At 46.1% G+C, this 12,689-nt stretch overlaps 1 protein-coding gene across 7 annotated transcripts in view; it reads left to right on the top strand.

The window, feature by feature from the left end:
- FOXN2 (forkhead box N2) overlaps window positions 1-12,689 on the top strand; it is a 134,487-nt gene that overhangs the window by 58,592 nt on the left and 63,206 nt on the right. For all 7 annotated transcript variants that reach the window (XM_033939423.1, XM_033939420.1, XM_033939425.1 and 4 more), the window contains one exon: window positions 3,678-4,228. In XM_033939423.1, coding sequence (XP_033795314.1) covers window positions 3,692-4,228 — 537 coding nt within the window. In that variant the 5' untranslated portion in view covers window positions 3,678-3,691. The remainder of the gene's footprint in view (window positions 1-3,677; window positions 4,229-12,689) is intronic.

Below are 12,689 nucleotides of genomic sequence, written 5' to 3'. Positions count from 1 at the left end.
GGATGGCTGCTTGCAACTCTTTCTGCTATGCCCAGGCTGGTCTCCCTCTGCAGAGTCGAGTCACAAGCCACAGAGTTCGAGCAATGGCAGCGTCTGTAGCTTTCCTCAGATAATAATAATAATAATAATAATAACTTTATTTTTTCTATACCGCCATAATCTTGCGACTTCTAGGCGGTTCACAATGATCAACTCCTATTGAGGAAATCTGCAAGGCTGGTCCTCGGTTCATACATTTACCTCTCATTACGTCTGGATACTTTCTCCAGAAGGGATGGCCATTTTGGCCAATCTGTTTTGCAAAATCTCTTTTCTTAACTTGCCAACTCTCCCTCCATCCCATTATGCTTAGCTTGGAAACACCCACTGTTGAGAATATGCTGCCTGCTTGTGCTGGGATAAAAAAGCACAGTTACTTACCGTAACAGTTGTTATCCAGGGACAGCAGGCAGATATTCTCACAACCCACCCTCCTCCCCTGGTTGGCTTAGCTAGGTATCTGAACTGAGGTACCTCACAGGAGACGTGCACCCTAATTCGGGCGGGAAGGCACTCGCACATGTGCAGTGCAGCACTCGGAAGCTCCTTACAAAGATCTTCAAGCAAGTCTGCTTTCGAGGCTGTCCGCTGCGGGGCTCCGTCACCCACTGTTGAGAATATCTGCCTGCTGTCCCTGGATAACAACTGTTACGGTAAGTAACTGTGCTGAATCAGACAGTCAGTAGAAAGATAGAAGAGTTGGAGTCAAAGGTTTGATGTACCGACTTCACAGTCCTGATAGAAACTCTCCCACAGTGACTCATCCTAATAAATTTTCTTTATATTTTCAGTGGATACAAAAGATCGCCAGAGAATTTTCAGCTTCAATACAAGGACGTTTTGAATGTGATGGAAGTCAACTTAATAGTAGCTTCTGCATAACACAGTAACACATTTATTTATTTATTTAGCCCGTCCTCCCAAAGGAGCCCAGAACGGGTTACAAGAGTATATTCATATTATGGGTAGGACATACTTTAGTGAGAAATACAGAGTTTACAGCATTTACAGTATAGACAAAGGGTCTTAGATTTCAGCATTTACGGTGTGGACTAGAGAATAACATGGGGGAAAAAATCTGTCCCCGTCACTGGACCACCGTCCCCTTCACCACCCTGTCCCCGCAGCATCCACCTTTCCCTCTTGCCACCTCACTGCCCTTCGGCACCCCTCGCGCGGTCCGTGCATCTCCCTCCCTCCCCCTTACCTTCTCAGCGCGTTTTAAGGTTTCACACTTGTTAAAAGCCGCCGGAGTATTCGTGCAGTCGCGTGCATGTGTGGGCGGAAACTTCTCTAATGCAACCGGAAGTTGCGTCAGAGGAGAAGCTTCTGCTCACACACGCACGCGACTGCACGTACACTCCGGCGGCTTTCAACAAGTCAGCAACCTTAAAACACGCTGTGAAGGTAAGGGGGAGGAGGGAGATAGATAGATTCGGATGGGTAGTTAGGAAGGAGGGAGGGGTGCCGCGCGCGTTCCCTCCCTTAACTGCGGGGACAAGGCCATTTACCACTCCATGGGGCGGTGGATGGCCTTGACCCTGTACCTGCGGTGAGCACCTTTCCCCCCTCCACCATTTTGGCGGGTTACCCGCAGCTACTCGTGGGTAACATCCATTGTGTCATTCTCTAGTGTGGACATAACATACAGACTTAAAGTACAGACTAGTAGACATGGAGGTAAAGTAGCTTTCTTAGCAGGAGGTGCATCTTGAATATTTGAGAATGTGGTACTAATTATGGTTATATTAGCGGTGGCAAGCGAGTTTTAGTGAGATTCCGTTTGGTGTATTTGATGGTGTCTTTGCAATCCATCCGTGAGAGACACTTGGGATAATAAATTACACATTGCCGGTTCAGCCTGTATTGTCATTAATTATGCTTGCATGTGTCAAACAAAAGAATCTGATATTGGTGAAGAGGGAGTAAAACATCTTAAACTTTTTTCTTCTTTTTTTTTTTTTAACAGTTGATATGTTTTATTCATCAGGTCTATTAATTATTTTAGGTTAGGTTGTGTAAGGGAAAAGGTTTGGGCCTTGTATACTGTGCCACCTTTTTGCAGTTATGCAACCACACTCAAAGTTGTTTACATACAGGTACTTTTTTTTTAGTTTTTAAACTATTTATTGAGAGAAAGTGACCACAGAAAGGCAAACAGCTAATTATAGAAAAAACACCCAATAAACAAGTACAGAATACATGTCATAAGAAGCCATCTGGAAGGGATGGCCATCAAAACATTGAAGTAACAAAATATATTCCTCCTTCCATATTCGCGGGGCAGAACCAGTCCGCGACTATGGAAAATTCGCAAATAATTTTTGGGCCGACTCTTGACCCGCTTCCCTCCTGCGTCCCGTACCTTACCTAGTTGTCTAGCGGTGATGTGGGGCAGGAGCGATCTTCCTACACTCCTGCCTCGTGCAGAGCTGTCATCGAAAATGGCTGCCGTGAGTTCCCGTCGTCTCATGAGATCACGGGAACTCACAGCAGCCATTTTCGATGACAGATCTGCATGGGGCAGGAGTGTAGGAAGATCGCTCCTGCCCCGTGTCACCGCTAGACCACCAGGTAAGATCAATTCACTAGGCTGGGGGTCCCGGCAACAAAAACTGATTAGTTGAAACCGCGGGTGCCGAAACGGCGAATAAGGAGGGAGGAGTATAAAGAACTAAGTTGTATGAGAAAGCCAAGAACAATTGCTACAGTTAAATTTCCTCTTAATTTTATTTATTCCCCCCGTATCCCCCCTACCCCGCTCTCCAGCCTGCAAAGAGAGTTGTAAAAGACCCATAAATTATAACAAACACCAGCAACGATGCCATACAGACTAATACTTGCAGCGTTTTGCCCCTTACATACAGGCACTTTAACCCTTTCAGGACCAAGGGACATATTTGTCCCATAACTTTAAAATCCTATAAATTTTGATTGGGATAGTCTACAGTTCTAAATTTGATATGTACGGATTCCATATGATACTGCCTTTATGTAAACAAACTGGTTCCGACATTCATTCATTAGCGTCGTTGCTAGATTGACGAGAAGATTCACTTGCCACACTGTCCATAAGCCAGAAGTGTGATTTTTTTTAAAATAAAAATAATGATATTTCACAAAAAAAATCAATTTTTTGCCATCTGCAAGCCCTTTTTACCATAAAAATGTCATCAAAACCACAAAAATTGGCCTACGATCCTTATGGTCCTGAAAGGGTTAAGCATTTTCCCTATCTGTCCTGCTGGGCTCAAAATCTGTCTAATGTACCTGGGGCAGTGGATGATGAAGTGACTTGCCCAGGCTCACAGGGATGGGGTTCGAACCCACAACCTCAGGGTGCTGAGGCTATAGCTCTAACCACTATATTTAAATGTTAAAGTCAGACTGTCGGTGGGCATAAAACTATTTTAAGTAAATTATATAAATCTTAAAAAATAAATGTAAGAAGATCATAGTAGCTGCCAAGCCTCTTTTCTTGCTCAAGCTGCTTTTAACCATGGTTGTGCTTTTAGCACTCCTGGGAGCAAGTGTGAAATGCGGTTTCTGCTCAGATTTTCTACCAGGATGATTAGTGGTCACATAGGATTAAAGTGTTTAGGATTACCCTGGCTAATAACTGCTTTTCTTTGTTACAGAACAATAGAATTAAATGGGTCCAATAACTGGAATGACTCCAGACAAGAAAGCTGAAACACCTGGAGCAGAAAAGGTTGCAGGATTAAGCCAGATTTACAGAATGGGAAGTTTGCCGGAAGCTGTTGACGCCGCTGGGCCCAAGGCCAGCTCAGTGGACACCGTTTCAGCGGACGACGAGCTGACAAACTTGAACTGGCTTCACGAAAGTACAGATCTTTTAAATAACTTCAGCCTTGGAAGTGAGGGTCTTCCTGCGGTGAACCCCCTGTATGACATCGAGGGCGATAGTATGCCGGCTTTTTCGCCAGCCTGCTGCCAGAACACAGAAAAAAAATCTGCCTCTTCCAAGCCTCCTTATTCCTTCAGCCTTCTTATATACATGGCAATTGAACACTCTCCTAACAAGTGCTTGCCAGTCAAAGAGATCTATGGCTGGATTTTGGATCGCTTCCCCTACTTTGCTACAGCACCCACTGGGTGGAAGAACTCCGTAAGGCACAACCTTTCCTTGAATAAATGTTTCCGAAAGGTGGAGAGGAGTCATGGCAAGGTGAGGTGCCAATATCTTGTCCCTCTGCCTTTGTCTTTTCAGCTTTAAACAGATCCTGAGTAGCATTTCAAGTGTTTGCATAGGTAATATGCATTTATTTGTGACACAATAGTCATCAAGTTTTATTAAAATTTGTTATCCCACTTATCAGATTTCTAACTGGCTTACAGTAATAAAATTTATAAAAATGGAGGGATATACAAACAATAGTCATTACATGACGGTATAAATATACATTTAGACATTATAGACCGACTCAGAAGGTAGAAAGGGAGAAATACAATATTGAATAGGACAGGAAGACATAGCATTTAACTACCATAAGATCAGCTATATAATCATAAATTTGTTTTGAAAATAGACATTTATTGAGCATGCACCTTTACTTTTAAATTCTACTAATCTGCTGCTGGAAGGGTAAAGATGAGAATGAACTTGAGACTGAAAACATCTGTGGCACCAGATTCAGAGTGAACTGTTCCATACTGTATCCTCTCAATTACTTGGTGGCATTATTTAATAAAGATTATACTCAGAATATAGAATAGGAAAAAAGTATAATACTCGGCTGTCAATATTCAGCCAGCAGCAGTGAGTGGTTGGGTTTTGTTTTGGGTTTGTTTTTGTTTTTTGCAGGTTTGTAGTAATGCTGTTTGTGTATTTGCACATTTTTTTTAATACAGTAATATCTCAGTTTATCACTGTGGTGTTTTCCTTTTCATCTTGCTTCTTCCATTCTTAAGCTAATTGCTGGAAGTTGAGATAGGGGAAGAAAAGCAATGTGAGCATGGGAGGAGGCGACTGGAGGGTGACATCAGGGGCACATTACTAAAGGTGTTGGAGGGGGAGGAGTCAATATGTTGAGGTCACCAAGTTGTGTTGGGGTTTTTTTTGGTAATTCTTTATTTATAAGAAAAAGAAAAAGCACACTAGACAAGCATCAGGTCATCAAGCAGAAACTACAACACAGAAGACATACCCCTCCCCGTAACAGCAGGCAAAAAACCCCACAATCCAAATCTCCAACAATGCCACATGCAGAGAGGCACCCCCAATACAGCGAATAGAACAAGAAGTTCAAGTTTTTTTTCACGTTTCAAGGTTTTTTTCAAGTTTATTTAAAATTTGTTTAATTGCCCTATCATATATTCAGGGCGATGTACAATTCTAAAAATATTTTGTAACAATACACAGGGGAACAAAAAGTTCATATAACAAACACATGACTTTCAAAACAGACGAGACCAGTAGGGTAAATAGGATAGAAATACAATAATTAAAGGCAGATGACACAATCAAGAAAAATTACAAGTGGAGGGATTTTTTTTTTTTTTTTTTTTTTTAAAGAAACAATGGATTTTGCTTTGGTTTTGATGTTTTTACGATTTCTAGCAGTCAAATGCATCTTTAAAAAGAAAACATTTTAATTGACTCTTAAATCTACCAATGTTTCTTTCCTCCTTTAAGTAAATTAGCAAGGAATTCCACAATTGGGGGACCATGACAGAAAAAAATGTATTGTCTTCACGTATTAATGGTTTTAAGTGATGGAACAGTTAGCAAATGTTGGTCATTAGATCGAAGAGTTCTAGTTGAAGCGTAGGGAATTAGAATCCTGTTGATAAAAGCTGGAGACTTATGGAGTTGGGCCTTAAATGTATTTTGTAAATTATTCTATGCGATACTGGGAGCCAATGAGATTTTTTTAAGAAGTGACGAAACATGGTCAAACTTTTTTGCATTCGTGATAATTTTAATAGAGGTGTTTTGAATTAGCTGTAAGCGCCTGATCTCGTTTTGCGTAATACCTTTGAACAGGGTGTTACAGTAATTGATTTTAGAAATGATCAGTGAATGGATTAATATGTTTAAGGATTTTGGTTCTAACCATTTAGAAATTGAGCGAATTTGCCGTAACCTGAAAAATGTTGATTTGACTGTACTGCTAATATGATCATGATAGGACAGTTTCTGATCGAATATAACCCCTAGAATTTTGATGGCAGTGACTGCCTGAAGAGTAGCGCCTGTAAGTGTAATGGGATGGTTGAATTTTAGGCCTTCTTTCCATGGAAAGAGCATTACATTTGATTTGGAAATGTTAAGAGCAAGTCTATTAGTAGCGAGCCATTGCTGTATTTGCTCAAGTTTCTTGATAATTGATATTGATTCTGAAGGATTCTCGGTATCTATTGGATATAAAAGTTGAATATCGTCTGCGTAAGCAAACGCATTGAATCCAATAGATTGACAGAGTCATTAGAAATGCAAGGAAGGGGGTCACGTGATGCACTCATCCTGATCAGACGTGTCTGAGTACCTCTCCCGAACTCTGGGCTGATTTTTAGCCATATCCCGCTATATATCTGCATTTCCAGCCTGTTTTCTTTGGCGGCCGGTTGGGGCAAGGTCTTGGCTGCTCGTCTGTACCAATTCTGGCAGGGGCGCTTCGTTATGCCGGCCAGAGTCCAGAGGTCTACCAAAGTTGTAAGAGGCCCTGCTACACCAGCTAAGATGGCGGACAATACTCCATCTGACCGCATGCAGCTCACCCCCACCATCATGCTGCAGGCGGATGCAATCGAGGAGCTGAAAAAACACCTTACAACCTTTTTGGATGACAAGCTAACGCGATTGCAATCCACGGTCGACGGTCTTAAAGACTCGGTGGAGCGGCAGACCACTCGCCTGCAACACGTGGAGGACAGGGTCTCGGCGCAGGATGATCGCACGGTGGCTCTGGAGGCAGGAGTCCGAGCCCTGGAGGAGAAGTGCCGTAAACTGGAGGACCGGGCTGAGGATATTGAGAACAGGAGCCGTAGAAATAACATACGGCTTATCGGACTTCCAGAATCAATTTCGGGTGCGAGTTTGCATGACCTGGTCTCCACGTGGCTGCCTAAGGAGCTGGAGATGGATAATGGAGATTCGCCCCTCCTGGTTGAGAGAGTGCATCGGATCGGAGCCTACAGGGAGGGAGAACGGAAGCCGAGGCCGGTCATTGCACGTATTCTTAATTTCGCTGACAAGACTAAGCTTATGCTTCATTATAAAGCGAAAGGCACAGTCTCGTATGAAGGCCAGCAGCTTCTCCTGTTTCAGGATTACTCTCCTCGGGTCTCTGAGCAGCGCCGTGCTATGGCTCCGTATTGCACGCAGCTCCACACGAAGCAGCTGCGTTTTGCCTTGCAATACCCGGCAAAACTGAGGGTCCACCATGCCAACAAATCGCATTATTTTAACACCCCGGCGGAGATTCGAGCCTTTCTAGAGAGCTTGCCAGACTGAGTATCCTGCACTTGCCTGTACATTACCTTTCCAGTCTGCACGGCATCGGAGACTCGATCCAGCTCTGTGCCTTGTGAGGATGATACCCTGCTGTAACATTGCTGATCTGGACATTTTGTGATGCTCACCTTTCTGATTTGGCTTTTTTCCTCCCTTTCCCTCTCTTCTTTGCTGTTTGGGGACCTCTGGGATCCGGGGGTGACCTGTTGTCTCCAGTTGGGAGTGTGAGCTGGTGATCCCTGGGCCCTAGATCGAGTGGAAATGGTCTCGGGGTCCTATCTTTTATTTTTCCTATTTCTTTTACTATCCTGCTCATGTGATCTGGCTATGGTTATTCTTCTTGCTCGGCGGGGGCTCAAGGCTATGTGCCCCTTTTGTGAGCCTGCTTCTGCTCGTTGCTGCCTTCATGGCTTCTGTTCTCAGCTGGGCAGTGAGTGGGGCACGTGCTGTTGAGTCCCCCACGCTTTTCTGATTTCCTCCTTATCTGGGTTTTTGCTTGCTGTATCTAGCGTCTTCTCACTTTTCTCTCCTGGACCTTGGGGTGGGTTGGAGGGGGGATCAGGGTCTGGGGTGGATTGTTTGGGTATTCAGGGGTAGCCGTTCTCTGGCTCTAGTGGGTCTCTGGGAGATTGTAATGTGAAATACCTGTGCTTTGCTCCTATCTTACTGAGTATTTGTTTATTGATTTCACTGGTTTGCCCCCTGATGGGATGCTGTTTTTGGGACTGCTGGGCATTTCATCGGGGCATGAGGGGATTTCTTTTCACTTATTTTTGGGAGGTAGGGGCTTTCGGGTTTGTTGGGAGTATTGCTTTGTTGGGTAGGAGTTTGTGGGCAGGGGTTTGGTAGCTACATAGAGTGGGTATAGACTGGGGTGTTTTGGGGTGGGATAGGGAGTCAAGGTTCGGTTAGCGGGATGTCCTTTTCTGCCAGATATCGGCTGAGGGTAAGGGAGGGGGGAGGGGTGGTTGTGTGCAGACAGTTTTCCTTGGGATTGGGGTATTGGAAAGTCAGGGGAGGACTTTCCGGGAGTAGGGCGTGAGGTGGTAGGGGGGGTAGGATGTGTGTTGTATGGCTGTGGATGCTTGTCGGGGGGTGTGTGAATGGGGGGGGTGGGGTGGTGATTAAGGGTCGTGATGACTGGGGGACCGGAGGGGCTGCGGGACGCCTGTTTTTCTCTGGAGCCGGGCTTGGCTGGGAGGTCCGGTTTCTGGCATGCTTTTCTTTCTGTGCAAATAGATTGCTATGGTGGCTTTTTCTGCTCAGTAGTTATGGTTAACTTAACTGTAGTCACTCTGAATGTAGATGGTATACACTCTCCAGTTAAACGCAAGAAAATTCTCACTTGGCTTCGGCAACACCACGTTGACGTAGCTTTCCTGCAGGAAACACACCTGACGGGTACTGAACATGAGAAACTACGGAGAGAATGGGTGGGAGATGTGAGTTACTCCGCTTACAATGGAAGGCAGAGAGGGGTGGCCGTTTTACTGCACAAACACTTACCATTCCACACTCATAAGATTATTTCAGATAGAGATGGCCGATATGTCATTGTGTTGGGAGAGGTCTGGGGTTCTCAACTCCTCTTCTGCAACCTATATGCCCCAAATGTTTATAGTCATAGTTTTTTTTCTGGGCTGCTGGGAATTCTAGCTCAATATCCCACTTATCACTTGATTGTGGGGGGGGATTTTAATATTACTGCTGATTCGACCTTGGATTGCTCTCCTGCCAAGCCGCGGCCTAGACACTATGCTCGCATGGGGGTGAATTTTTTATGTGCTCAGCTGGAGGTAGTGGACGCTTGGAGAACTCTTCATCCATTTGATAGGGAATATACCTTTTACTCTAACCCTCATTCTGCGTATTCCCGTTTGGATTACATTCTGGTGTCCACCAATTTTTTCGCCTGCGTGGATAGGGTTACTGTTGAAGATGTCCCCTTCTCTGATCACTCGGCGGTGGTGCTTACTTTAGGGATCACGGGCCTGAAGGGGGATAGAACTTGGCGGTTCCCGGCGGCTTTGTACTCAGACCGAGATTTTGGACTCTATTTGCGGACCCATTGGCTGGAGTATATTGCGCATAATGATACCCCTGACGTAGACTCCGAGGTGTTCTGGGACGCTTCTAAAGCGGTGATGCGGGGCCATATTATTCAATATGTGGCCACTAAAAGGAAACAGCAGGGAGAGAAACTTCTTGCTCTTACGGACCGCTTGGCTGTGTTACGTGCCCGTCACCGGACGTCCTTGACGGCGTCGGATGGACAACAGATCAAATTATTACGCCGTCAGATCAATGAGATATTGGACTATCAGGCTCGTCAGAATCTCTATTATCAGAGGTTTCGGCTTTATCGGTGGGGAGGTAAGGCGGGTAAACTGCTTGCGAACCTAGTTCGGCCTTATCGGAAGAAACAAATCATCCGGCAGGTGAAGAATGCTAGGGGGGATAGCGTTACGCAGGAAGCCCAAATCCAGGAACAGTTTGTGGCTTTTTATAGCGCTCTTTATGCGCGAAGGGATTTTACGGAGGCGGACCGCGATTCCTTTTTCCGGGATATTTGTCTCCCACGGATCTCCGTTACTCAGGCTGAACACCTGAGTGCCCCTATATCTCTAGAGGAAGTTCGTTTAGGGATCCGAAAGTTGAAGCTTACTAAGTCTCCGGGGCCGGATGGTTTCGGTCCGGAATATTACAAACTCTTACCTGATCTTCTTGCGCAGCCCTTGGGGAATTTCTTTAACTTTTTAGCTGCGTCTACATCTGGTCTCCGGAGCAACATAGCCCACATCACCCTGCTCCCTAAACCCGGAAAGGATCTTACCCAGGTAGGATCCTACCGACCGATTTCGTTGCTGAATCAAGATGTTAAATTGTTGGCTTCCATCCTGGCAGCACGACTGAATATGGTCTTGCCCCAGCTTGTCGCGGATGATCAGGTTGGATTTGTTCCCCAACGGTATGCTTCTATGAATCTTCTTAAGGCTTTGACGGCGATCCATGAACATCGCGATGGAGGGGGCACCTCTGCTATCGTTGGGTTGGACATGGAGAAAGCCTTTGACAGTATTTCGTGGCAGTATCTCTTTTGGGTGCTTCGGGAGTATGGCATGGACGGGAACTTCCTTATGTGGATTCAGGGCTTATATACCTTGCCGCAGGCCAGACTTATCATTAATGGAGGCCTTTCGTCCCCCTTCTCGCTATGTAGGGGCACGCGTCAGGGGTGCCCCCTTTCCCCTCTTCTGTTCGTCTTGGCACTGGAGCCGCTCGCCATTAAGATCCGTAATACTCCTTTGTTGCGGGGAATCCAGATAGGGAGCGTGGAGTGCCGTATCACGTTATTTGCGGATGATATTTTATTATTTTTGGATCAGGCGCCCCTTCATTTGCCGGTGGCGTTGCGTTTGGTAGCGGAGTTTGGTGTATTGTCGGGTCTCCAAGTAAATTGTGCTAAGTCCGAGCTTCTTCCTCTATCTGGCCTGGGTCCTGAACCTTGGCATGCTAATTTGCAGATACCGCCGGTGCGGAAGCCGATGAGATATCTAGGTATTTATCTTCATACTGATCCTCGGGTTATGTACAGAAGTAACGTGCTAGCTGCTATTGATAAAGTTCAAAACTTGTGCTCTGCCTGGCGAGATCTCCCACTGACCCTGTTGGGGAGGGCGGCTCTGGTTAAAATGATCCTCCTACCCAAATTGCTGTACCCTTTACAAACTGTGCCCTTTTGGGTGCTGCAGCGAGATGTGGGGCGGCTACGGTCCATTTTTACCTCGTTTTTATGGCGCCAGAAGGCGGCGAGGATAGCTTATGCGAAATTGACTCTCGCTAAAGGGGAGGGGGGCTTGAGCCTCCCGGACATCCGTGCGTATAATGTGGCGGCTCTCTTGCGTTTTGTACATGAAGGGGTGACTGGAGTTGCTCGTTTTTCTCCGTCTGGATGGCTGACTGGGTGGTGCGCACCCTACACTTTTATCAATCTTCTCCATGTGTCTTCGAGTAAGGCGGGGGGCGGAGTGTTGCCTTCTAGGTTGCGGTTCTTGCGCCCCTTCCGTTTGGCCTGGCAGTGGTGGCGTAGATTACAGGACAGGTCTCCGATTGCCTCCCCATTTTTGCAACTTCAGGGTAATCCTGGCTTCACACCGGGTCTCGGCCATTCTCCATTCGACTCCTGGGCATCTAGAGGGGCCTCTAACCTATCTTTTCTGATTGCGGCTGATACGGGTACTTTTGTCTCGTTTGCTTCTATTCGGGAACGATGGGGCATCCCTAACCAGCAATTTTTTGCTTATTTACAGGCCCGGCACTATTGCCAGACTTTGCATCAACAGTTTGGAGCGGATTGGCTGTGCGGCTCTTTGGATGATTACCTACTTAATATCTCGGCTTCTCAGAGCTCCTTGTCGGTATGGTACAGGGTGATTCGATCTGTAGCCTCCCCGGACCATTTAGCTGCTCTCAGAGACCGGTGGAACCGCGATCTTGCCGCTCAATATACCCATGATACGTTTCTCGATCTTTTTTACACTTTGCATGCTTTTGTGAAGTCTGCGGCTTGGCAGGAAACTCAATTTAAAATCCTCCACAGGGCTTACATTACTCGAGAGCGAGGGGCGGGCATGGGATTATGGGAAGACCCGATGTGCACTAGGTGCTCAGGAGCTCCGGGGACGCTCATCCATTCCTTTTTGGAGTGCCCTGGCTTATCTATCTGGAATTTTTCTTTTGCACAGTTGCAGTTGGTCTTGCAACGATCAGTTGAGTGGGATTACAAGACATTGCTCCTCGGGGACCAGTCTCTGCTGGAGGAGCAGGGTTTCACGATGCCACAAAGGCGCTTCATCTACATGACTGTACTAACGGTTAAACGAACGATCTTACAATATTGGGTGCAGGTGGGACCTGTCCCCTTGGATAGCTGGCTGACTCAGATGATTGAGCTGGCGCGGTTCGAACTTTGTTATTTTAAAGGTTCTTTTAACCCTGAGATTCTGGCTTACATGGCTCTTTGGAGGGTGTTCCTGCAGCTACCTCTGGTTCTCCGGCGTGGGGGGGGTGGGGAGGGGGGGATGGTGTGACTGGATGGGGGGTATGGAGAGTATGGAAGGGGTTTGCATGTTTGGATGCCTGATCTGCGTTGGTTGGTATGAGTGTTTATTTC

The sequence above is a fragment of the Geotrypetes seraphini genome, chromosome 3 (genome assembly GCF_902459505.1).
Source record: "Geotrypetes seraphini chromosome 3, aGeoSer1.1, whole genome shotgun sequence".
NCBI lineage: Eukaryota > Metazoa > Chordata > Amphibia > Gymnophiona > Dermophiidae > Geotrypetes > Geotrypetes seraphini.
Note: the sequence above shows the minus strand (reverse complement) of the source record. Positions and strands in the feature narration are given on the sequence as shown.